General features: G+C 48.8%; 1 protein-coding gene across 2 annotated transcripts in view; it reads right to left on the bottom strand.

Annotated features, from left to right (window-relative positions):
- Positions 1-26,093, bottom strand: part of G2E3 (G2/M-phase specific E3 ubiquitin protein ligase) — a 176,097-nt gene that overhangs the window by 112,309 nt on the left and 37,695 nt on the right. For both annotated transcript variants that reach the window (XM_033953452.1, XM_033953451.1), the window contains exons 5-6: positions 22,487-22,611; positions 15,694-15,859 (exon numbers count right to left, since the gene is read on the bottom strand). In XM_033953452.1, the coding sequence (XP_033809343.1) occupies positions 15,694-15,859; positions 22,487-22,611 (291 nt within the window). The remainder of the gene's footprint in view (positions 1-15,693; positions 15,860-22,486; positions 22,612-26,093) is intronic.

The following is a 26,093-nucleotide window of genomic DNA, read 5'->3' as shown; positions in this document are numbered from 1 at the left end:
CTTTAATCAGCGCTTCCATCATCTTTCCCGGGACCGAGGTCAAGCTCACCGGCCTGTAGTTTCCTGGGTCTCCCCTTGAGCCTTTCTTGAAGATGGGCGTGACATTTGCTATTTTCCAGTCTTCCGGAATCTCTCCAGTTTTTAGGGATAGGTTGCATATTTGTCAAAGTGGCTCAAGCTATTTCGTTCCTTAGTTCCTTGAGTACCCTTGGGTGAATGCTATCCGGACCTGGCGATTTGTCGCTCTTTAGCCTGTCTATCTGCTTGAGGACATCCACCTTGCTTACCTCTAGCTGGACTAGATTTTCATCCTGCTCTCCTTTTACGATTTCCTCAGACTCCGGAATGTTGGTTGTATCCTCCCTCGTGAAAACTGACGTGAAGAACTTATTTAGCCTGTCAGCTATCTCCTTTTCCTCTTTTACCACTCCCTTTCTGTCCCCATCATCCAAGGGTCCCACTTCCTCCCTTGCTGGTTGCTTCCCCTTAACGTACCTGAAGAATGATTTGAAGTTTGTTGCTTCCCCTGCCAGTCTCTCTTCATATTTTTTTTTTGCTTTCCTAACCACTCGATGACACTCCTTTTGGTGTTTTTTGTGTTCCTTTTGGTTCTCCTCTGTTTTGTCCTTTTTCCATTTTTTGAATGATGCTTTCTTGTCACTTATCGCCTTTTTCACTGCATTTGTTATCCACACTGGGTTTTTTGTTCTATTTTTTTTGCACCCTTTCCTGTACTTGGGGATGCACAGGTCCTGTGCTTCGTGCACTGTGCCCTTGAGTATGGTCCAATTTTAAGATCCGACTCCACCAATTTTAAGATATTTCGCTCTTAAAATTGGTGGAGTCGGATGACACTGGCGTTCTTGGGAGACCCTTGATACAGCACTCCTGTAGTGCGAAACATGCATGTCGGGTTCTTCTCCTGGATGTTGGCTGATAAAAACAAGCTAAGAACAATGACGCTTTAAAGCATTGAATATTTATTACTATTATTGAGGTACATGAAGACTTTTTGATATAACAAACTTTTGGTATTAAAAATATGTTAGAGGCAGCCAATGATGAGTTCTCACATAATTCTTCCCGCAATGAAATATTGATTTAGCAGTGGAGTGGTGGGGCTGAGGCTACCTATTAGTAACCTTAAATGAATGGTGAAGGTGTCTTTAGCCTGGGTCTAATTTATTGGACTTGAGTATGGTCCAGGCATTTTCTACGGACTCCATCTTCCTTGCGCTGTCGTTGAGTTTCTTTCCCACCATTTTCCTCATGGCATCATAATTCCCTTTTTTGAAGTTAAGTGCAGTCGTTGTAGTTCTTTTCACCTTTGATGATCCAATTTCTAGCCTGTACTGGATCGTGTTGTGATCGCTGTTTCCTAGTGGGGCTAGTACCGCCACCTCCTTAGCGGGTCCCCCTAGTCCATTGAGGATTAGGTCAAGAGTGGCATCACCCCGTGTTGGTTCCGTGACCAGCTGTTCTATGAAACAATCCCTCGTGACCTCCAGGAATTTGGTCTCCCTCATGCAGTTTGAGTGCCCAAAACTCCAGTTTATTCCCGGGTAGTTGAAGTCTCCCATCATCACCACACTTCCGCTTTTGCATACCTGCCTCAGTTCAGCCTCCAGATCCTGGTCGATTTCTTCCGTTTGTCCAGGTGGGCGATAGTACAGACCCAATTTTATGTCTGCTCCAGTTCCTCCTGGTAGCTTAACCCATAGTGATTCCAAGTCGTCCGCCCTTACTATTGTTTCCATTCTGGTTGAAGGTATGGAATCTTTTATATATAGCGCTATTCCTCCACCCTTTTTGTGTGACCTATCTCTCCTGTAGAGTTTGAATCCTGGTAAAGCCACATCCCATTCATTGTCATCAGTCCACCACGTTTCTGTGACTTCAATTATGTCTAGGCCCTTTTTGCTGGCTAGGATTTCCAGCTCTTCCATTTTAGCCCTTAGGCTCCTAGCATTAGTGTATAGGCAAAGTAAGTCCCGTTTGTTCGCCTTTCTTGCTGTTTTTCCTCGTGGTTTGGCGCTCCTGGCCCACTCGTGAGTTGCCAGACCCCAAGCCTCGTCTCGGTCATCCTCCTCCTGTGGTGTGTCTGTTTCGTCCTCAGCCTGTTCCCCTGTTTTTGGTTGTCCCTCTGGATTCCGTTGTTCTCTATTAGTGCTGCTTGCCAGTTTTATTTGTGCACAAGACCCCTGCAATTCTCCCTTAGGTCCTTTTTCAAAAAGTTCCCACTCAGACCTGAGCTCTCTTTTACAGTGTCCTTGCTCAATATCTTTGGCCCGGGTCCCCTGCATTGCGTCCTTAGGTTCTTTTTCCAAAAGTTCACTCACAGTCCCGATCCCTTTTTTACAATGTCCTTGCTCTATGTCCATGGCCCTGGGCCCCTGTGTTGTATCCTTAGGCCCTTTTCCCAAAAGGGCCCACTCAGTCCCCAGCCCTCTTTTACAATGTCCCTACTCAGTATCCTTACTTGATACTTTTGTCCGATGTGTCAGATCGACTGTCGGCTTTCCCCTCTTCCTCAGTTTAAAGCCAAATCAATGACGCTCTGGACGTTGCGTGCCAGCATCCTTGTCCCAGTCGTGCTCAGGTGCAGTCCGTCTCTCCTGTAGAGCTTATTCTTTCCCAGGAAAGTTGTCCAGTTCCGTGCAAAAAGGAAACCCTCCTCCTCGCACCATCTCCTGAGCCAACCGTTTATTGCTTGTAGTTCGCTCTGCCTCCTTACGTCTGCTCTAGGTACTGGCAGGATCTCTGAGAAGGCTATCTTCCTTGCCCTCAGTTTCAGTTTCCTCCCCAGGATCATGAACTGATCGAGGATCATGAACTGATCGGTTAGTGCAGTCCTGTTGTAGTCCCTCCTGCTGACGTCGTTGGTTCCAACATGGATTACTACAGCTGTCTCCTCCGTCTCGGCCCCTTCCAGGATCCTCTCGATTCTGTTGGTTACATCCTTTGTTCTTGCCCCCGGAAGACATGTCACTAGACGGTCCTCTCTCCCTCCAGCTATGTGACTGTCTACTCCTCTCAGGATTGAGTCTCCCACCACGATAGCAGATCTCCCCTTCCTCAACTGTCTCTCTGGTCTCCAGTGCTCCCTCTAAGTGGGCGGGTGTTGTGAGCAAACCTTTTTTCGCTGTGAGCTAGCGCCAGCAAGTTATGCGCCAACTCGCCCGATTCTCCTCTCGCCGCCCTGCCATCTGCCGTACGCTGTGACGAGAAACTTGTGCGCTGCGACGTAATATTTTGTGCGCCAGCGCAGCTTAGCGGGAACACTGGTCTCAGGTCTGTATCGGTGATGCAGTCCTCTATTCCCTCTTCCGGGTTCTGTCGGGTCTCCTCCTCATCTGCCTGTCCAGATTCTCCGCAAGGTCCTACTCCCATGGCGTCTGGTGGATTTTGTCGTCCGTCTGTTAGTTCCCTCCTGATGTGCTTCTGGTCCTGTGCCTCCACCATCCTGCAGGCCTCCTCGATGAACTTCTCGAGTTCCCTAACTTGTTCTGTAATGTGGTCCTCTCTGGCGGTGTCTTCCGTTGCCCAGCACTGCTCCTCTATGGTGCAGAGTCCCTCCAGTTCCTGTACTTGAACCTGCAGTCCCCCAACCTCCTTCTTCAGGCTATCCAGTTCCTGGCATCGACTGCATATGTATGCCCGCCTCCCGGAGGGGAGGTAGTCATACATATGACATTCGATGCAGTATACTGGGTAGCTCTGCTGGGCTCCTACTGCATCCATTTCTTCTATCCTGTTCCTATGTCCCACGGTGCGTATGAGTGATGCCTGGCGCGCAGCTAGCTGAAAGAGTAGAGAGAGAGAGAAGAGTGAGAAGAGAAGAAAAGTACCTTAGATTTTTGCTGCTGGGCTGCTTCGCAAAGGCGCTCTCGCTAAGGCGAGCGCCTTTGCCGCTTGCCTTCGCTGCGCGCCAAACGGCTGCGCGCCGTTGGCTCCTCCCCTTTTAAGGGGGAGCTCCGGGTCTGCTGCTGCTGATGTCAGGGAGTGGGCGGAGCTAACTCTCGCCTCAGCCCCTCACCCTCTGCCTCTCTCCTGCTCCTTCCCTTCTGCCTCCACGTGTCTCCTCTGTCCTGCCTTCTGCTTCTCTCCTCAGCCCTCTCCTCCTCTGCCTGCCCCGATCTCAGAACAAGCTGAAAGCAAACTGATCTGCGATCCTTAGCCCTTCCCCTTTTAAGGGGGAGCTCCGGGTCTGCTGCCGGTGATGTCAGGGAGTGGGCAGAGCTAACTCTCGCCTCAGCCCCTCACCCTCTGCCTCTCTCCTGCTCCTTCCCTTCTGCCTCCACGTGTCTCCTCTGTCCTGCCTTCTGCTTCTCTCCTCAGCCCTCTCCTCCTCTGCCTGCCCCGATCTCAGAACAAGCTGATCTGCGATCCTTAGCCCCTCCTCTTTTAAGGGGGAGCTCCGGGTCTGCTGCCGATGATGTCAGGGAGTGGGCGGAGCTAACTCTCGCCTCAGCCCCTCACCCTCTGCCTCTCTCCTGCTCCTTCCCTTCTGCCTCCACGTGTCTCCTCTGTCCTGCCTTCTGCTTCTCTCCTCAGCCCTCTCCTCCTCTGCCTGCCCCGATCTCAGAACAAGCTGAAAGCAAGCTGATCTGCGATCCTTAGCCCCTCCCCTTTTAAGGGGGAGCTCCGGGTCTGCTGCCGGTGATGTCAGGGAGTGGGTGGAGCTAACTCTCGCCTCAGCCCCTCACCCTCTGCCTCTCTCCTGCTCCTTCCCTTCTGCCTCCACGTGTCTCCTCTGTCCTACCTTCTGCTTCTCTCCTCAGCCCTCTCCTCCTCTGCCTGCCCCGATCTCAGAACAAGCTGAAAGCAATCTCACTATGGAAAGATTAGGTTCTTACCTCAATCATCTTCTTTCCAGTATATGGGTATAGTACACTTGACAAGTGGTTCCCATCTCCCAGTTGTAAGGATTGCAGATCGCATCATCTACATTTTTTTAACCCTGCCTCCTTGTGTCCCCGAGCACTGCCTCAGTTCCTTAGTTTATACCAAAGTACTGGATAACCCCTAAAAAGGAGAAATAAAGAGGGCATGGGGAAATCCCCAACCAATTAAGTCTTTTCTGCTCTGCAGCAAAGCAATCAATTAAACCAATGGACAATTATCAGAAATAACAGTGGAACCAAACAAGCCACCTACCCGAGTACAACCAGCATTAACATTTATGCAACTCCTATAGCCCCTTGAAAAGATTTTACAATAGAGCTACCTGATAACTCTTCTTACTTGTGGAACAGAAGAACATTAAGCATCTTTATTCTTTTTTGATTGATCACAGACTAATATCTGGATTTACACATATACGAGTGTTCCTGAGGCAGAATGCAAGCTAAATTAACATCTAACAGGGCTGGCCATCAAGCCTACTGTACCCTTATACTGGAAAGAAGATTATTGAGGAACGAACCTACCGTATTTTCGCGGATATAACGCGCACCATTGTAAAACGCGCACAGGGGTATAGCGCGCAGAAATCACGATGATATGTACAAAAACTTTTCTATACCGCGCTCAGGCATATAACGCGCATGCTGCCCGACTCTCCTTTCGCCCGCCCTGACTTTCCGTGCGCTGTCCCGACTCTCCGTTCACCCCCCCTGACTTCCGTGCACTGTCCTCCCTTGAAGTCCTGTCCCCCCTTGAAGGTCTGTCCCTATCCTGAAAGCCTGATGCCCCCCCCCGACGTCCGATACATCCCCCCCCCCCGGCAGGACCACTCGCACCCTCACCCCGAAGGACCGCCGACTCCCCAACAATATCGGGCCAGGAGGGAGCCCAAACCCTCCTGGCCACGGCGACCCCCTAACCCCACCCCGCACTACATTACGGGCAGGAGGGATCCCAGGCCCTCCTGCCCTCGACGCAAACCCCCTCCCCCCAACGACCGCCCCCCCCCAAGAACCTCCGCCCGTCCCCCAGCCGACCCGCGACCCCCCTGGCCGACCCCCACGACACCCCCACCCGCCTTCCCCGTACCTTTGTGTAGTTGGGCCAGAAGGGAGCCCAAACCCTCCTGGCCACGGCGACCCCCTAACCCCACCCCGCACTACATTACGGGCAGGAGGGATCCCAGGCCCTCCTGCCCTCGACGCAAACCCCCCTCCCCCCAGCCGACCCGCGACCCCCCTGGCCGACCCCCACGACCCCCCCACCCCCCTTCCCCGTACCTTTGGAAGTTGGCCGGACAGACGGGAGCCAAACCCGCCTGTCCGGCAGGCAGCCAACGAAGGAATGAGGCCGGATTGGCCCATCCGTCCTAAAGCTCCGCCTACTGGTGGGGCCTAAGGCGCGTGGGCCAATCAGAATAGGCCCTGGAGCCTTAGGTCCCACCTGGGGGCGCGGCCTGAGACACATGGTCGGGTTTGGCCCATGTGCCTCAGGCCGCGCCCCCAGGTGGGACCTAAGGCTCCAGGGCCTATTCTGATTGGCCCACGCGCCTTAGGCCCCACCAGTAGGCGGAGCTTTAGGACGGATGGGCCAATCCGGCCTCATTCCTTCGTTGGCTGCCTGCCGGACAGGCGGGTTTGGCTCCCGTCTGTCCGGCCAACTTCCAAAGGTACGGGGAAGGGGGGTGGGGGGGTCGTGGGGGTCGGCCAGGGGGGTCGCGGGTCGGCTGGGGGGGAGGGGGGTTTGCGTCGAGGGCAGGAGGGCCTGGGATCCCTCCTGCCCGTAATGTAGTGCGGGGTGGGGTTAGGGGGTCGCCGTGGCCAGGAGGGTTTGGGCTCCCTTCTGGCCCAACTACACAAAGGTACGGGGAAGGCGGGTGGGGGTGTCGTGGGGGTCGGCCAGGGGGGTCGCGGGTCGGCTGGGGGACGGGCGGAGGTTCTTGGGGGGGGGGGCGGTCGTTGGGGGGAGGGGGTTTGCGTCGAGGGCAGGAGGGCCTGGGATCCCTCCTGCCCGTAATGTAGTGCGGGGTGGGGTTAGGGGGTCGCCGTGGCCAGGAGGGCTTGGGCTCCCTCCTGGCCCGATATTGTTGGGGAGTCGGCGGTCCTTCGGGGTGAGGGTGCGAGTGGTCCTGCCGGGGGGGGGATGTATCGGACGTCGGGGAGTCGGCTGGGCAAGAGGGCTTGGGCTCCCTCTTGCTCCGATCGTGGATGCGGGTGCGGGTGGGAGCGCGTGCGAGCGGTCGTTCGGGGTGGGGGTGCGAGCGGTCCTGCTGGGGGGGTGAGTCGGGCGGGGTGGGAACTATGTTTAAAAACTTTTGTATACCGCGCTCAGGCATATAACGCGCGAGGGGTATGCGCGGTACGTAAAATCACGTATAACGCGCGCGTTATATCCGCGAAAATACGGTAATCTTTCCTTCCAGTGCAAAGGGTACAGTAGGTTTGAAAAGTGGGACGTACCAAAGCAGTCCCCCGAGTCTAGGGCAGTAGCAAGGTGAACCCAAAAGTGGTATCCATTTGTGCCAAGACAGCCCGGGATTCTATACATGAAGAGGCTGATGATGTTTGCTGATGATGTTTTACTGTATCTGCGGGATCCAGAAGTCTCCCTACCTATTCTATTTGAGCTTTTTTCTGAAGTTTGGGGGGCTGTCTAGGTTCACCGTGAACATGGATAAATCTGAGTTGTTAGGGGTCACCTTGGATGAGGATGTTGTTCGCCGGCTATCTGCGTGGTATCTCTTTAAGTGGGCTTCGGAGACTATTAGGTACTTAGGGATTTGTTTGTCTAGTGATTTATCTCAATTGTATGATTTCAATTATGCTAAAATTGTTCAACAGATTCGAGGAGATCTTCAGAGGTTGCATGGGTTGTGGTTGTTTTGGTGGGGCAGAATAGCTGTTATAAAAATGAATGTTCTGCCCCATTTACTTTTTCTTGTCCCCTATTCAGTATTGAAACAATTGCATGCCTTGTTTTTAAATTTATTTGGCAGGGGAAACCTCCGCGTCTTTCTTGACATAGTTTGTGGTCTGCTCTGTTGAGTGGGGGAAGAACTCTGCCCAATTTGTTTCAGTATTATAGGGTGGCACAGCTGTGGTTTTTGTTGGATTGGGAGATAGCAGAAACTAAATTAAGTGTTCGGATGGAGCAGCATTTTGTGTGATCTCATTGATTGAAGTTTTGGCTATGATCATCTTCCCCTGAGCATGTCTCATTGGAGGGTCAGACAAATCCATTTTTTAAACATCTCTTACAGTTGTAGTGTGAGATGCGATGGCGCTGGGGAGAGGGGTTGGTCCCCTCTACTTTGGGTTCTATATGAGATGAACCAGTTTCCTGTGAGTCAGGAGAGTCGCACTTTTGAGTGTTGGGCACAATATGGTTTATCTACTTTTAGGGATGTTCTGCATAGGGGGATCCTGGTGTCCTTTGAAGCTTTTCAGACAAGTTGTGCTCTTCCTCGGGGGGACTTTTTGGCCTACTCGCAAATCTGCCATTTTATCTGTTCTCAGGTTTGGGATAAGGGGACCCAGCGATCTTCTGAACATTTTGAACAGTTGTGAGTCACGCTTCAGGGTTTACCTAAGCCAGTCTCGGCCCTCTAACAATATTTTAGAGGTTCTACTCCTTTTCATCTTACATATCAAAGGGCTTGGGGAAACTGATCTGGTGTGTCATTTTACAGATAAGGAGTAGTCCCAGATGTGTATTGAAGTATGTAAGGCCTCGTCATGTGTACTTATTCAGGAAAATGCTTACAAGGTGTTTACTAGGTGGTACTTTATTCCTGTGTGCTTGCACAAGATGTATCCTGGGGCTTCTACCTGTTGAAGAAGTGCGGCGGGGTCTGGTACATTTCTGCATATTTGGTGGGAGTATACGGCCTTGAAACCTTTTTGGAAAACAGTGGTGAGATGTTTGTCTCAACTGTTGCAAATTCTTCTACCATTTACCCCTCAGGGCTGTTTGTTGGGACTTTATAATGTGTGCTTACATACATGGCAAACTAAGCTTTGCTGATGGGGTTTGGCTGCAGCTATATGCTTGATTGCTAACCATTGGTGGCAGGATGTGCTGCCTACTCTATTGGATTGGACTTTGAAGCTTCAGACTGAGCGCTATGTAACTTTCAATAGCAAAGAGTCATGGATATTATGCTTCTCACATCCGGACTTGGTCGATGATTATGGAAAAAGTGCAGTCGCTGACTTCAGTTTATCAGGGGGGATGGGGGTTAGGGGATGGTTTGTACTGTTGGGGTGGTTACCTGTCAGAGTGGTCTTGTTCATGGGGTTTAGGGAGGGTTGTTGTGTGCTATTTGAGATTGGGTATCAGGCATTGTAGTTGTGATGGTTTTTGTGCACTTCCGGTTGGGAGATTGTATTGTATTATTGTTGCATTTTGCATTTATGATTGTGCTGGTATCCATTTTCTGCTGTTTTGTACTTTTTTACAAAATTCAATAAAAAATTTAAGAAAAAAGAAAATTGGATGACCCACTTCAAATTAAAACTGAACACTGAGAAAACAAAATTCTTCAATAAACTTCATAACTCTAAGAGTGCGAATTGCCAGTCTTTCCTTTGAAGGGCTCCTTGGCAGCTTATCCAGATTAAGCTAGTTTACTAAGGGACGCTCTAAGGCTTACGCTTCCCTTGTGCTTCTTCTGTCCGACCTGGAACCTTAAGCTGTTTCTCTACTCTCTGGCTCGTCCGCCGTATGAGCCTCTCAAGCAGGCGTCTCTGATGGATTTCACGATCAAGATGGTTTTCCTGGTGGTGATTACCTCTACCCATAGGGTTTCAGTGCTTCAGGCCTTCTACTGCAGGGATCCTTTTCTGTGTATTATGGATTCTGCGGTGCTGTTACGTACTGTTCCTTCCTTTCTTCCAAAAGTGTTTTAAATGAGGTTTAAAAACATGGATAAGTATAAGATAATGCATGTCGGTAACAAAAATCTTATATACGAACACAGGATGTCCGTTGCAGTACTTGGAGAGACCCCTCCAAGAAAGAGACTTGGGACTAATGGTCGACAAGTCAATGAAGCTGTCCGTGCTATGCGCAGCGTTGGGAAAAAGGGTGAATAGAAGGGGATCACGAACAGATCGGAGAAGGTTATCATGCCGCTGTACCGGTCCATGGTACGCCCTCACCTGGAATACTGCGTCCAGCACTGGTCGCTGTATATGAAGAAGAACACAGTACTATTCGAAAGGATCCAGAAAAGAGCGACTAAAATGGTTAAGGAGCTGGAGGAGTGAGAGATTAGAGAAACGGCCTATTCTCCCTTGAAAAGAGGAGACTGAGAGGGGACATGATCGAAACATTCAAGATAATGAAGGGAATAGACTTGGTAGATAAAGATAGGTTATTCACCCTCTCCAAGGTAGAGAGAACGAGAGGGCACTCTCTAAAGTTAAAAGGGGATAGATTCTGTAAGGAAGTTCTTCTTCACCCAGAGAGTGGTAGAAAATTGGAACGCTCTTCTGGAGGCTGTTATAGGGGAAAACATCCTCCAGGGATTCAAGACAAAATTAGACAAGTTCCTGCTGAACCAGAAAGTATGCAGGTAAGGCTAGTCTCAGTTAGGGCATCGGTCTTTGACCTAAGGGCCACCGTGTGAGCGGACTGCTGGGCACAATGGATCACTGGTCTGACCCAGCAGCGGCAATTCTTATGTTCTTAAGTTTCCGCTTCCATGTGAATCGGGAAGGATGGTTTCATGCTTTTGTTTCCTTTGGTTCGAGGGAGCAGGACCGGGGTTTTGTGGTCCTTGGACATGTGAAGGTTTTTGTTGCAGTATCTGGAGGTCACTGCTGAGTTTTGCATCTCTGACCACATTTTTGTTCTGGCGACCAGAGGCATAAAGAAAATGGGAAATCTTTGTGTTACTGGTCATGAGGAGAGTTATTCTCCATTATTTTGAGGGGATAAATGTCTTTTTGTCTTTCAGATCATCTTTTTATATTAACCATCTGTAGCAAGTGGAGTCAATCCTGCCTTATAGGTGTCCATTTCCAGATGGACTCGTATGGCTACTGCGGCTGCGAACAGTTGGCTGTGGTAAACAGTCACCAATTTCTTTGGGAATATACGATATTTATAACCACCCTGCTAGCAAAGCATGAGTAACTTCCTTAAACGTTCTTCGTTTCTACGGTGTGGACCAAGCCAGATCCTGAAAGATTCCCACACCAAGGTCTTTCCAACGAAAAGTCGCCTCGCTGCTAGCAGAATGCGCTCCTTCAGGGTAAAATCCCCAAAGCACGCAATTATCAAGACTCAAGGTGAACAAGGCCATGGGACCGGACAATCTACACCCCAGGGTGCTCAGAGAGTTGTGTGATGTCCTAGCAGAATCGTTATCCATGCTCTTCAATCTCTTCCTAAGTACGGGAAGAGTACCCTTAGACTGGAAAACGGCCAATGTCACCCCACTGCACAAAAAGGGTTGCAGGACAGAAGCTGCGAATTACAGATCGGTGAGTCTCACATCGATAGTGAGTAAACTCATGGAAACACTAATTAAACATGAATTAGATACGATCCTGAGCAAAGAGAATCTACAGGATCCCCACCAACATGGATTTACCAGGGTAGGTCCTGCCAATCCAATTTAATTAGTTTCTTTGACTGGGTCACCAGAAAACTGGATTTGGGAGAGTCCTTAGACGTCATGTACTTGGATTTCAGTAAAGCTTTTGATAGCGTTCCACACCGTAGGTTATTAAGCAAGATGAAATCGGTGGGATTAGGAGAAACACTAACTACTTGGGTCAACGATTGGCTAAGTGGTAGACTTCAGAGGGTGGTGGTTAACAGGACCCTCTCCAAAACGTTGGAGGTAGCCAGTGGAGTGCCGCAGGGCTCGGTCTTGAGCCCGATCCTTTTCAACATATTTGTAGGAGACCTGACTCAGGGGCTTCAAGGTAAAATAACATTATTTGCCGATGTCGCCAAATTGTGTAACATAGTAGGTAATAGCACTTTGCCCGACGGTATGACACAAGACCTACTCTTGTTGGAACGTTGGTCCTAGACTTGGCAACTTAGCTTCAACGCTAAGAAATGTAAGGTCATGCACCTTGACAGCAGAAATCCGTGCAGGAATTACACCCTAAATGGTGAGACCTAAGCTAGGACCGCAGCAGAGCGCGATTTAGGAGTAATCATTAGTGAAGACCTGAAAGCTGCCAATCAAGTGGAAAAGGCTTCATCTAAAGCTAGACAAATGTTGGGATGTATCCGTAGAAGTTTCGTCAGCCGGAAGTCCGAAGTCATAATGCCATTGTACAGAACCATGGTGAGACCTCATCTGGAATACTGTGTGCAATTTTGGAGGCCACACTACCGTAAAGATGAGAGTCGAGTTGGTTCAGCGTATGGCCACCAAGATGGTCTCAGGTCTCAAGGATCTCTCATACGAGGAGAGGCTGAATAAATTGCGGCTGTACTCTCTCGAAGAACGTAGGGACAGGGGAGACATGATTGAGACGTTTAAGTATATCACCGGTCGTATCGAGAAGGAAGAAGATATTTTCTTTCTTAAAGGACCCTCAGCCACAAGAGGGCATCCGCTAAAAATCAGAGGCAGGAAATTTCATGGTGACATCAGGAAGTATTTCTTCACCGAAAGAGTGGTTGATCATTGGAATAGACTTCCTGTGCAGGTGGTCAAGGCCAGCAGCGTGCCAGATTTTAAGAATAAATGGGATGCGCATGTGGGATCTCTAAGAGGGTAAAAGTGGGGGGAGGATCATCAGAATAGGCAGACTTGACGAGATATAGGATATCTGGGAGGATAAATTTAGGGAAGGGGATCTTTAGTGTGGGCAGACTTGATGGGCTATGGCCCTTTTCTGCTGTCATTTTTCTATGTTTCTAATATCCCACGAGAAGGCCCCAGGCTGTGATGCGCCCACAATAAGATGATAGAATCCGGCACATTCGCTCCATCAGCCCGCAGCAATTGTTCACAAAAGTCCCGCACCACTACTTTACAATCCCGATGAGCCTCCACTTCAGGGATTCCCTTAAAGCGTGAATTACAATGTCAGGATTAATTTTCAAGATCCTCCACCTGATTCTGAAGATCCTGCAGCTCAGTGGAAAGGCAATCCATGGATTCGTTAATGCCCGACACCGAAGTAGAAAGTGTCACCACGTGATTCTCCAAGGTAGAAACCCGTGACCCCAAATCACTGACCTTGGATCGGAGCTCCGCTAGAGCCGCCTTGACATCAACATGGACCCCAACCATCTCAGCTTTCAGCTCCTGAAACCACGTGTGCATAGATTTCCTGGACAACTCTCCGTCCTCTACCAATTGGTCAGGAATGCCTTCATTTTCCAACTCCGACTGAGCCGACTGCCCCTCCATCTTTCTCTTGTCCACTGTCTCTCCAGGCCCTTCTGAACTTGATTTGTCGTCAGCCTCACCAAAATATTTAAATTTTTCAAGCCGTTTTCGTGTTGCCATAGTTTCACAATCGCAAAGTTCCCCAAACACAGGAATCACAACAATTCACACAAGCCCCGATGGAGCTCCAGCTCTAAGCAGCCATTCGTTACAATGACGTCACTTCCTTCCGGTCATCCAATTTTCTATTGTAGACAGGATGGTGTCTTTTCTGTGTATTTTTGAGAGAATTAGGCATGTGACAGGGAGAATGATTGTAATGTCGTCAGTGTAGCTGTAATGGGAGACATTTAGTCTATTGAGTTGTTCTCCTAGGAAAGCAAGGTAGACATTGAAAAGCAAGGGAGATATACTGGAACCTTGTGGAATGCACTACCCAACAAATGAGATGGATTGGAAAATCAAACTAATAGCCCAAGTTCAGATAAAACTATGACTTCCAATAACAAATGAAAGGTGTTTACCTAAATATGAGAGGAAAAAGGATCTCAGAAACCTGCTCAGAAACTGACAGAATACTGAAAGATTCAAGTCTGGGACATAAGATTCCAATCACAGATCCTACAAAAAAGCTCTCATACTATCAAACACCCTATTTTGTGTATGTTTATAATTTTTTAATAATTTTAAATACTTTGAAAAGTGATATCTTCAGACACTACAGTACATTCATTAAAGTTTTATATATGTAGTGAATGAAGTTGTACTAGAAATCGTGAATAAATTTTTCTGGAATATGATCAGATGTACATTGAATATTGGATAATAACTGCTGACATGAAAATAAAGAGCCACCAAACTTATCTCAAAATAAGTCCCTCAATCCAATCCAGATGGTGCCCATTTCACCACACTTGAATCGGCTTCTTCTGGGGATACACAAAGGACTGAGATAAACAGGATTGGCTCAACAAGACTGTTGAAACGTCAACACCATTGAAGGAATACAAATTTGAGCTGACGTTTCAACTATCTTGTTGAGCATCCAACCCCCTGGAAGCAGACTTTTCCAAAGGTCTGCGATCTCCCACAATTAGAGCTGTCACTGCAGGGAACCTTTGCAGCACAAGGGTGAAAACCACAAACGAAAAGACTGAACTTTAAAGAAAAAACAAACAAACCACAAGCAGAAAAGACAAGCTCCTACAGCCTGACTTGTAGGAAGGAAAACTCCTGATTTCTGAGGGATCAGTGCTGAAGTGAAAGGGGTGGAGTTTAAGTCTCTGGAATATGAGGCTTCTTACAAAGTCCTGGCGGGTGGACAGAATTAACCCACTGGTCCCAAATTAAAGTGCAATTGTACAAGAAAAGCCCATTTAATTGTGGGGCATGTTGTTTACTTCAATAAAGCTGTATTGTAGCTTTTTAAAGGGCTAAGATGGGTTATTATATCATTATGCCTAATTATCTTTACTGCAGCGATCAGCAACGTAGGCTTGCTTATCACAGGACTGATTTATTTATTTATATGTTCGTTTTATACCCTGTCCTCCCCAACAAGCTTAGAACAGGTTACGGGTTTGGTGGTCCAGATCAAATGAAATAGTGAAATATTTTTATCAGGTCTTCCAGCCTAACTGGAGGCAGGTCTTTACAACTGTTAAATGATAAAGAATCACAAGCGAGTAGGGTGAGTTGAAGTCTGCTTGTATGAGGACCCCAGGATTAACCATCAGACTCCAGTTCTACGAAAGCTTAATGCCACCAGGTTAGCTGAGTGGTGTGTCTGATGTTCTTTCTGGCAAGACAGTATACCAGGAGTCTCGACAGCATCCCTGCATATTTTGGGAGAAACTAAACAATAAAAGAGCACACTTTGGTATTAACATTCTTCCTATCTGGCCCAGTGATACCATGTTCTTTGGCACTAGTGACACTTGGTAGTCTATATTATATCAAGGAGTAGCAAGACAGTTAAGCGGGATTACCACTTAGTGCTGGAGAAGAAATAGGCATGATTTTCTGTAGTTTTTTCCTACCATTCCATTACTCTACAGGGCCCTGGGAGGTCCTTTTAGAGCTTCTCTCCTTACCTTCCTGTTTAGGTAGGCCTTGGTGCTGAAGGAAGGAATAAGGATAAAAAAGCATACACAAAAAAAAGTGCCTGTTGTAAAGTTCAGTCAAAATACTGAGGAACCACAGAGGCAAATGTACACCTGGGAACTCCCAAGCATGCTGAGAAGACAATCTCAGAGCTTGGGAAAAGCTTATGATATCATCCACTAGAATGGCTGATTTCATCTTGCTTGTTAATGGAGAACATTCAAAAGCTTTAAATTCTGCTTGCATTTTATGAAACCAAATTGCAGTTTCTAAGGTTAAATTCAGACTGCAAACTAATACAAAACTATATATGTCCTTACCTGTAAGCATTGCCGATGAAACCAAGCAGTTTTACAACAGGGACTTTGCAATATGTTATAAGATGGAAGATGTTCAACAAATTCTAAACATATTGTGCAGGGGGAAGACTCTGAGGGCCTGATTGTTGGGCTGTTTTGCACTGGTCGATGATCCCAGCAATATGACCTTAAACCAAATAAAATAAAGTTTCACTTACTCAAAAATTGTACTAAATTAACCCTATCAGAACTGAAGGAAAAAGCAATGTTACTTACAGTAACAGTTGTTATCCAGGGACAGCAGGCAGCTATTCTCACTAGTGGGTGATGTCATCAGACAGAGCCCCGGTACGGACGTCTCACAAGCACGTGTTGCTTGTAGAAACTTAAAAGTTTCTAGATGCCTGCACCGCGCATGCGCCGGTGCCTTCCCGCCCGGAGATCCGGGCGTGTCTCCTCAGTTCAGGTAGCTAGCCTGAGAAGCCAACCCAGGGGAGGTGGGTGGGACGTGAGAATAGCTGCCTGCTGTCCCTGGATAACAACTGTTACGGTAAGTAACATTGCTTTATCCCAGGACAAGCAGGCAGGTATTCTCACTAGTGGGTGACCTCCAAGCTAACCTCAGTGGGATGGAGGGGGAGTTGGCGACTTAAGAGAATAAATTTTTCAATACTGTTTGGCCAAACTGTCCATCCCGTCTGGAGAGAGTATCCAGACAATAATGTGAGGTGAATGTGTGAACCGAGGACCAGGTGGCAGCCTTACAAATTTCCTCGATTGGTGTTGATCTGAGGAATGCTACTGAGGCTGCCATTGCTCTGACCTTATGGGCTGTGACCTTACAAGGAAGTGATAATCCAGCCTGGGCATAGCAGAAAGAGATACAAGCCGCCATCCAGTTAGAGATGGTGCGCTTTGATACGGGTCTTCCCAACTTATTAGGATCGAAGGAGACAAAAAGTTGAGGAGTGGTTCTGTGTGGCTTGGTGCGATCCAGGTAGAAAGCCAAAGCACGTTTACAGTCTAGAGTGTGAAGGGCCGATTCTCCGTGGTGAGAATGGGGCTTAGGGAAGAATACTGGAAGTACAATGGATTGGTTGAGATGAAATTCGGAGACCACCTTAGGCAGGAATTTCGGGTGAGTGCGGAGGACCACCTTGTCATGATGGAATACTGTGAATGGTGGATCCGCCATCAATGCCTGGAGTTCGCTGACTCTGCGAGCGGACGTAAGGGCTACAAGAAAAAGCACCTTCCAGGTGAGATACTTAAGAGGGGCCCTGTTGAGTGGTTCAAACGGGGGCTTCATGAGACGGGAAAGGACTACATTGAGGTCCCAAACTACTGGGGGTGGTTTGAGAGGAGGGTTAACATGGAAGAGTCCTTTCATAAATCTGGCGACCACCGGATGGGCCGAGAGGGGTTTCCCTTGTAGGGGCTGGTGGAACGCCGCAATAGCGCTCAGGTGGACTCGTATGGATGTAGACTTGAGCCCAGATTGAGATAGGTGTAGGAGATAGTCCAGCACGGAGGATAAGGAAGCTCGCTGAGGTTCCTTTGATTTAGAAACACACCATGAGGAGAATCTAGTCCATTTCTGGGAGTAGCATTGTCGAGTGGCGGGCTTCCTGGAAGCTTCCAAGACCTCCCTCACTTCTTGTGAGAATTGGTGAGGGGTTACGTTGAGAGGAACCAAGCTGTCAGGTGGAGAGACTGCAGGTTGGGATGAAGCAGTGATCCTTGATGTTGAGTAAGTAGTGAAGGAAACACTGGAAGTGGTACTGGTTCCCTGCTGCTGAGTTGAAGTAGGAGGGAGAACCAAGGTTGTCTGGGCCACCAAGGAGCTATTAGAATCATGGTAGCCCGTTCGAGTTTCAGCTTGACCAGAGTCTTCTGGATCAGCGGGAATGGTGGGAACGCATATAGAAATCGTTTCCCCCAGTTCAGTAGAAAAGCATCTGCCTCGAGGCGATGAGGAGTGTAGATCCTGGAGCAAAACTGAGGCAGTTTGGAGTTGTGGGGAGCCGCAAAGAGGTCTATCTGAGGCGTCCCCCACTGCGTGAAGATTTGGTGAAGGGGGCTGGAATGGAGAGTCCATTCGTGCGGTTGTAGCAGACGGCTTAGTTTGTCTGCTAAGACGTTGTTCTCCCCCTGAATGTAGACAGCTCTGAGGAAGGCGTTGTGGCGCACCGCCCAGTCCCAGACTCGTAGAGCTTCCTGGCAAAGGAGGGCCGAGCCCGTGCCTCCTTGCTTGTTGATATAATACATGGCGGCCTGATTGTCTGTGCGAATGAGGATCACCATGTTGTGAAGTAGGTGTTGGAAAGCTTGGAGCGCATTGAAGATGGCTCTGAGCTCCAGTAGATTGATTTGATGTAGTCTTTCCGCACTGGTCCAGAATCCTTGGGTGCGGAGACCATCCAGGTGGGCCCCCCCATGCATAGTTCGACGAATCGGTTGTGAGAACTTTCTGATGGGGGGGAGAGTGCAACAGCAAACCTCTGGATAGATTCGAAGAGGTCATCCACCAAAGTAGAGACTGCCGAAGAGCAGGTGTGACTAAGATGTGTTTGGTTAGTGGATCGGACGTCTGATTCCACTGTGATGCCAGGGTCCACTGGGGGATCCTGAGATGGAGTCTGGCGAAGGGTGTCACATGTACTGTGGAGGCCATATGGCCCAGGAGCACCATCAGTTGTCTCGCCGGTAGGGTTTGGCGAGTAGACACCGACTGGCAGAGATGGAGAAGGGACTCCATGCGTTGCAGAGGCAGGAATGCTCGGAGTCGAGTGGTGTCCAGGACCGCTCCGATGAAGGGGAGGGACTGGGTGGGTTGTAGATGAGACTTGGAAAAGTTGATCTCGAAGCCCAAATTCTGGAGGAAGTAGGTTGTAGCCAAGACCACCGAAGTGACCTCTGGGGCTGACGGGGCCTTGATGAGCCAGTCGTCGAGGTATGGGAACACCTGTAGACCCCTGTCTCGGAGTGCCGCGGCCACCACCACCAGGCACTTTGTGAAGACTCTGGGGGACGAAGAGAGGCCGAATGGTAGCACTCGATACTGTAGGTGCAGATTTCCCACCCGAAATCTGAGGAACTTTCGGGAGGCCGGGTGAATAGGGATGTGAGTGTAGGCCTCCTTGAGATCCAGGGAGCATAACCAGTCGTTCTGCTCGAGGAGGGGGTATAGAGAAGCCAAAGTCAACATGCGAAACTTCTCTTTGACCAGAAACTTGTTGAGGGCCCGAAGGTCTAAAATGGGTCGCAGGTCGCCCGTTTTCTTCGGGACGAGGAAGTACCGGGAGTAAAATCCTCGGTTCAACTGGTCTGACGGGACCGGCTCGACGGCCCGAAGCTGAAGTAAGGTTTGGACTTCCTGAAGAAGAAGGGCGGTCTGTGTCGAGCTTGAAGGATACTCTCTTGGAGGATGGTCCGGGGGGACCCGGTGGAAGTGAAGAGAGTATCCTTCTCTTATGATGGTAAGGACCCATAGGTCCGTGGTTATGGCCTCCCATCGATGGTAAAAAAGATGGAGGCGGCCCCCTATGGGAGAGGCTGAGGGGTGCAGAACAGTGTCGGTTATGCTCCCCGGAGGGGAGTCAAAAGGGCTGGGGAGCCTTAGGTGCAGCCGGTGGCTGAGGTTTTTGCTGAGACTTCTGGGGAGGTTGTCTCTTCGCAGGTTGTCTCGCAGCGGGCGTTTGTCTGGGCATGTAACGCCGCTGGTAAATCGGGGGTGGCCTGGAAGGTCGAGACTGTTGAGGTTTGGGTTTGGGCCGCAGGATGGATTGAAAAGATTTTTCGTGATCCGACAGCTTCTTGGTAACCGTTTCGATAGATTCATCGAACAGGTCAGCTCCCGCACATGGTACGTTGGCGAGTCTGTCCTGGAGGTTGGGATCCATATCGATTGTACGGAGCCATGCCAGGCGACGCATGGCTACCGCGCTTGCGGCAGCACGTGCCGAGAGTTCGAATGCATCGAAGGAGGATTGCATCAGCTGGAGACGTAATTGGGAGAGGGAGGCTACCACTTCCTCGAACTCGAATCGAGCTTGGGTGTCTATGAACGGAGTGAACTTGCGGAGCACCGGCAAGAAGAACTCCAGGTAGGAAGAGAAAAAGAAATTGTAGTTCAGCACCCGTGACGCCATCATGGAGTTTTGATAGAATTTCCTACCAAATTTGTCCATCGTTCTCCCCTCTCGGCCCGGCGGTACAGAGGCGTAGACCTGAGAGGGATGAGAGCGTTTAAGAGAGGACTCAACCAGTAGGGATTGGTGGGAGAGTTGAGGGCCCTCAAACCCTTTATGGTGCACGATGCGGTATCGAGCAACGAGTTTGCTGGGGATCGCCGGTATGGAGTACGGTGTTTCGAAACACTGCATGAAGGTCTGATCCAGCAATTTATGCAGGGGGAGCCGAAGCGACTCCGTTGGAGGGTTAGGTAAATGCATGGTGTCCAGATACTCTTTGGAGTATCGGGAGCCCGTGTCAAGGGTCACAACCAGATCATCCGCCATTTGTCGGAGGAATGATGAGAAAGACAATTGATCCGCCAGCGTCGGTCTGTGGGACGGGCTGGAGGAGGAAGAGGCCTCCGGATCCATGGACATCGTGGAGTGACAAGGAGAATCGGGTACGGGTGTCTCCTCGTACTCCGGTCCCTCCGGAGGGGACACCTCTGATGAGGAGTATCCCATACGTTGCAGTTTTTTCTGCGGTGACACCTCCGAGTGGCGTGAAGAGTGCCAGGATGAGTGTCTTGATCGGTGCCCGTCTCGGTGGCGGGACGGGGATCGGGATCGTCTGTGCATCGCATGGTCTCCCGAGGTCCCCAAGTGGTGGATAGGGCTGGAAGCGGTGGATCGCAACTGGGGTTGCGATGCGGATTCTTGCGATGCTACCCAAGTCTGGTAAGGAGTACGGAAGAACTCTTCCTGACTATGCCCAGGGCTTTGAGTATCGATCGGAGGTCTGGTCCCATGTTGGCGCGGAGGCGTGATGGGCTCTAATGGCGGCATATCGGTAAGCGAGGCTTGCCGCATGGGCATCGCCGCCCTCCCCCGTTCGTCCTCGTCGGTTTTCGAGGTCGAACGGCGTGGAGGAGGGGGAGGGGGCGGACCGCCCCTTTGGACCGGTACCGGGAGGTCACCCTGTATGGCAGCGATGAGCCCGGGTCCGATGGTCTGCATGAGCTCAACGAATTGAGCTTCCAGCATGGACCGTAGCGAAGCCGATAAGGAGGGATCCGCACCGAAAGGGGGTCCTCCTGCACGGTCATCGCGCTCCTTCGAGGTCGAGTGCTTCTGCTTAGTAGCTTTCGGCACTTTGATGACCACTGGTGGTACTGTGGAAGGAAGAGGTACCTGAACCGAGGAGACCGGGGCAGGCACCGACGTCGAGCTCGTGGATGTTGTCAGGACGAACGATGCCGGTTTCACCACACTCGATGCAGGAGGGGTCGATACCGGTTTCGCCCGAACCGGGGAGGTATCAGATGAAGTGGAGGCTGAAGGATCCTTAGCTGCGTCCATCTTGAACATCGATTCCCACAATAGGCAACGCCGTTTGAATGAGCGTGCCGTAAGGGTAGAGCAAGGCCTGCACGATTTCGGAATGTGGTCAGGACCCAAACACTGCAAACAGCGCCGGTGAGGGTCCGTGAGTGAAATCGCACATTGGCACTTGCTGCACTTTTTAAACCCAGTGATTGGCCGGGACATAGGCCGGAAAATCTCCGCCGCGAGGTCGAAGCCTGTGGGCCTGAGCCACGTGGCCGGCCCGTTCGACCCGCCGGAGGAAATAATCTTTCCTTTTTAAAACTGAAAAAGAAATGTACTGTTAATGAAAAGAAAGCGAAAACGCGGACAAGGAAGGCAAATTTAACTGAATTCAGCTAGCGCATGATGAAGTTGAACTTCTCAGCTCCGCGGAAAGAAAAGAACTGAGGAGACACGCCCGGATCTCCGGGCGGGAAGGCACCGGCGCATGCGCGGTGCGGGCATCTAGAAACTTTTAAGTTTCTACAAGCAACACGTGCTTGTGAGACGTCCGTATCGGGGCTCTGTCTGATGACATCACCCACTAGTGAGAATACCTGCCTGCTTGTCCTGGGATAAATTATCATTAGTTGTGGAAACACTCTAGAGGCAGGAGACTCCCCCCCCCAAAAAAAAAAACAAACAAACAAACAAACTCCAAAGTTTCCCAAAAGAGCACAGTTATTTACTGTAACAGTTGTTATCCAGGGACAGCAGACAGATATTCTCACACAGGTGGTTATTAAATCAAATGGTCAAAGAATGCTCAAATAACCAAAATCTTAAAATGCTTCAGATTCAAAATTTGAACTGAGAAAAATGAAGTACAAAAATATTTTGATAACTCTTGAGTATTAACTGCCAAAACTGTTTTATTTTATTGTGCATGTTTTTATTATACCCCGCACAGAATTAGCAGATAATGCAGGCAATAAATAAAATAATCAAGTTACAATCTTATGGACAATGTGGTGAAATCAGTTAGCATAGTGGGGTTTAAAAAAGGTTTGGATTATTTCCTAAAAGAGAAGTCCATAGGCCATTATTGAGATAGCTTGGGAAAATCCACAGCTTATTCCAAGGATAAGCAACATAAAATCTGTTTTACTACTTGGGATCTAGCTAGGTACTTGGGACCTGGGTTGGCCACTGTTGGAAACAGGAGACTGGACTTGATGGCTCTTCATGCTGTCCCAGTATAGCAATTCTTATGTTCTAATGGAAAGTAGGCAATGTTATATTACAATGTCCTGAACTGAAAATAAAACATATACCCAAAATTTCCTGTGAACTGAAAAATGCATTCTCTCTCAACCCCACAGGGGAAATGGTAACTTCGTTTGCATCGGCTTTTCACACATCCTATTGAGGCACCTTTCTTCTTACAAATTGTACAGTTCTGAAAAACATGTAAAATACAGAGACATTAGGGCTTATCTGCACATTTTCTTTCTTTAATTCAGTGCTTTTCAATCCCTTTGTAACTATGACCTCTCGACTACAGCCAAACAAAACTGTGAGACCCCACAAAAGGTATGAAATAATTATGCACCTATGGCGAGCCCACCTAAGTCATGACTCCAAATGGGGTCTTGACCTAACAGTTTGGGAGCTCTGCTTTAGCCCTCCAGAATGGTCCAGACACTTCGGTTTATACACTCCCAACAGCAGATGAAGACTGAGAACTGATTTCTTAGTAAGGCAGCATTTTCATACTAAAGTAGATAATATTACCATAACACTGCACTAACTACATTATAGAAAGATTAGGTTCTTACCTCGATAATTTTTCCAGTAAAAGGGTACAATAGACTTAACATGTGGGTTTCTTCCCTTCACCCTTGAGGTTTGCAGAAGGCATAATCTACATTTTTTAACTTCACCTCCTTGTGTCACTGGGCAGTGCCTCAGCTTCTTAGTTCGTACCAAAGTGATGGATAACACCTAAGGAGGAGAAATAACAAAGGCACGGGGAACTTCTTTTCTGCTCTGCAACAAGAACAATTAATTAACCCAATGAATACATGTCATAAACAAAGGTGGAATCAAGCAAGCCACTTACATGAGTGACACCAGCACTAACAATGATGCGGTTCCTATAGCCTATCCCAAAGGTTTTGCTATAGTGCAAACGGATAATTCTTCTTAATTAATTAACAGAAGTACATTAAGCATCTTCATTCTCTCTTGGTCGATGACAGACAAGCATTTGGAGACACCCATATATGTCCGAGTCATAAGCTTCAAACCTTAAACTGCCAAAGTCAGAGTCAAATTTTGCCCTGGATCACCTAAGGATCTCTGCAGCCTGGGAACTCTTGTGCCCTCATGGGTTCAGAGGCATCTCCCTACTTGTGTTTCGCCACTGACACAGAATTGCCATTTGAAGGTTCGACGGGTGGGGGTGGACTATGCCCCAATAAACAAGCTTCCTGTGACTCTAGGACCCTGGAGGGACAAGAGGGGGCTAGGCCCAGCGCTCCAATACCACATGGACGTTCCTCAACCGTCCATCCAGCATAACGTTGGCATAAAGTAGAAGTGCTGAGTGAACAAGTATATCTAAGATTCTTCCTGTTTTGTGAGCTATTACAATTTCTTTATCTTGAACTTGTTCAATAGTCTGTACCGCATGCCAATGTTTCCATAGGATCTTGATAATATCTACTGATAGTTTGCACTTTACCCTTTACACACATATCTTTTCATTAAGTACTCTTGTTTTAAGTACAAGCAGTTCTTCCTTGTTTGTTGCAGCAGCTCTCTTATAACCAGTACTTATTAGTGCTGCCCGATTCAGGAAAAAATTTTTGATTCGATTCAGCCTTTTGAATTGGTTTTTCGATTCTCCTGTCCAATTGGGTGGGGGTTTTTTTCCCCCAAACATCCTGGTGGGTTTATTTTATAGCCTCTTCACCCCCTTTGCCTTCTCCTAACCACAATGGCACTGTGGTGTAAACAAAAAAGAAAGACTTTTTCTCTCTCTGTTAAATCCTAGCTCACATTTGCGGTCTAACACCAGCTCTGGCAGGATACACGTTTCAAATCTGACATATTGTAATCACAAAACAGAAAATAAAATTATTTTTTCTACCTTTTGTTGTCTGGTCATTGTTCAAATCTTGTTGGTCCCAGGCTCTGGTTATCTTCTGATAACTTGCTTGCTTCTTTCTCCGTGCTAACCATCCATCTTCCATCTCTGTTCTCCCCTTCTGTTTCCCTTCCCTCCCCCAGAGGTCTGGCATCTTTCCTTTTTTTCGTCTCCATCCACAGATCCACCTTTTCTCAACTACCCTTTCATCCAGCATCTCTCCCTTTCTTTTTCCAATTACCCTCCTAGCAAGTATCTCTATCCCCCCATCCACATTATCCCTTGTGTCCAACCTCTCTCCCTTTCTGTTCCTTCCCTCCCTAAATCCCATTGTCCATCATCTCTCTCCTTCTCCTCTATTTTTAGACCCATTATTTCTTCCCCCCCAAAGTCTTGAATCCTCCTTCCCTCCCTCCGTGTACTTCTACACAAAGGCCCCCCTACCCTGAAGGTCTGTCCCCCGCTGAAGGCCTGCACCCCACCCCTGAAGGCCTGCATGTCCCCCCTGAAGGCCTGTGTCACCATCCCTGATGGCCTGTCTCCCCCTTAAAGGTCAGTCCCCCCCCTTAAAGGCCTGTCCCCCCCTTGAAGGCCTGCACCCCCCCCCCACCCCCCGAAGGACTGCGCACCTCCCACGCCCCCGGGAAGGCCTGCATGTTCCCCCTGGCCTCCCACGCACCATTTACCTAATAGGAGCAGCCTGCAGAGAAGATCGCAGTGCTAGAGATCTTTGCAAACTGCTTCGGAGCTGTTTCTTCTGCCACGGTCCCACCCCTTCTCTGACGTCAGAGGCAGGATCGCGACGGAGGAAACAGCTCTGAAGCAGTTTGCAAAGATCTCTAGCACTGCGATCTTCTCTGCAGGCTGCTCCTATTAGGTAAATAGTGTGCGGGAGGCAAGAGGGAAGCTGGATGCCAGTACTTCCCGACTGACCCTCCACTTCTAAAGCAGGTGCGGCAGCGGCCAGCCAGCAAGATCAGCGCTGTCGCTCCTGCTTTAGGGATCGAGGGGGGGAGGGTCAGCTGAATCGGGAAGCCAATTTTTTTTTTGTTTTAAATCTATTCAAATTGATTCACCAGAAGTGAATCGGGGAACCGATTAGAATCGTGAATTGGGCAGCACTAGTACTTATAGCTTGCATTGGATATCCTTTCTCCCAGAAACGTCTTGACATGTCTTTAGCCTGTTTCTTAAAAAAAAGACTTACTGTATATACTTGAATATAAATTTATCCGAGTATAAGGCAAGGTACCCTTTTTCCCCAAAAAAAGAAGGAAAAAAGGTTGACTCAAATATAAGATGGAGGGGAGTGTCAAGTGGGGTTGCTTGACTTCGGCGGCTCAATTTGTTGTTTTTTTATTTGCATTTATTCTGCAAACCTTTGCTACTCTCTACCAACCTCATTTGCATGAGCATTTTTTGGAGAATTACCCGCTTTTTAAAATCGCTACAATAAGGGGAGAGTGTGATGCAATGGTTAAAGCTACAGCCTCAGCACCCTGAGGTTGTGGGTTCAAACCCACGCTGCTCCTTGTGACCCTGGGCAAGCCACTTAATCCCCCCATTGCCACAGGTACATTAGATAAACTGTGAGCCCACCGGGACAGACAGGGAAAAATGCTTAAGTACCTGAAAACATTCATGTAAACCATTCTGAGCTCCCCTGGGAGAACGATATAGAAACTGAATAAATAAATAAATAAATAAAATAAATTTTAAAAAATGAACGGCTGCAACAGCTGCCCCTCTGTTTTTAACGCAAATTTTTGAGAATTTATCCCTTAGAGGTG

The sequence above is a fragment of the Geotrypetes seraphini genome, chromosome 7, assembly GCF_902459505.1.
Source record: "Geotrypetes seraphini chromosome 7, aGeoSer1.1, whole genome shotgun sequence".
In the NCBI taxonomy this organism is placed as follows: Eukaryota; Metazoa; Chordata; class Amphibia; order Gymnophiona; family Dermophiidae; genus Geotrypetes; species Geotrypetes seraphini.
Note: the sequence above shows the minus strand (reverse complement) of the source record. Positions and strands in the feature narration are given on the sequence as shown.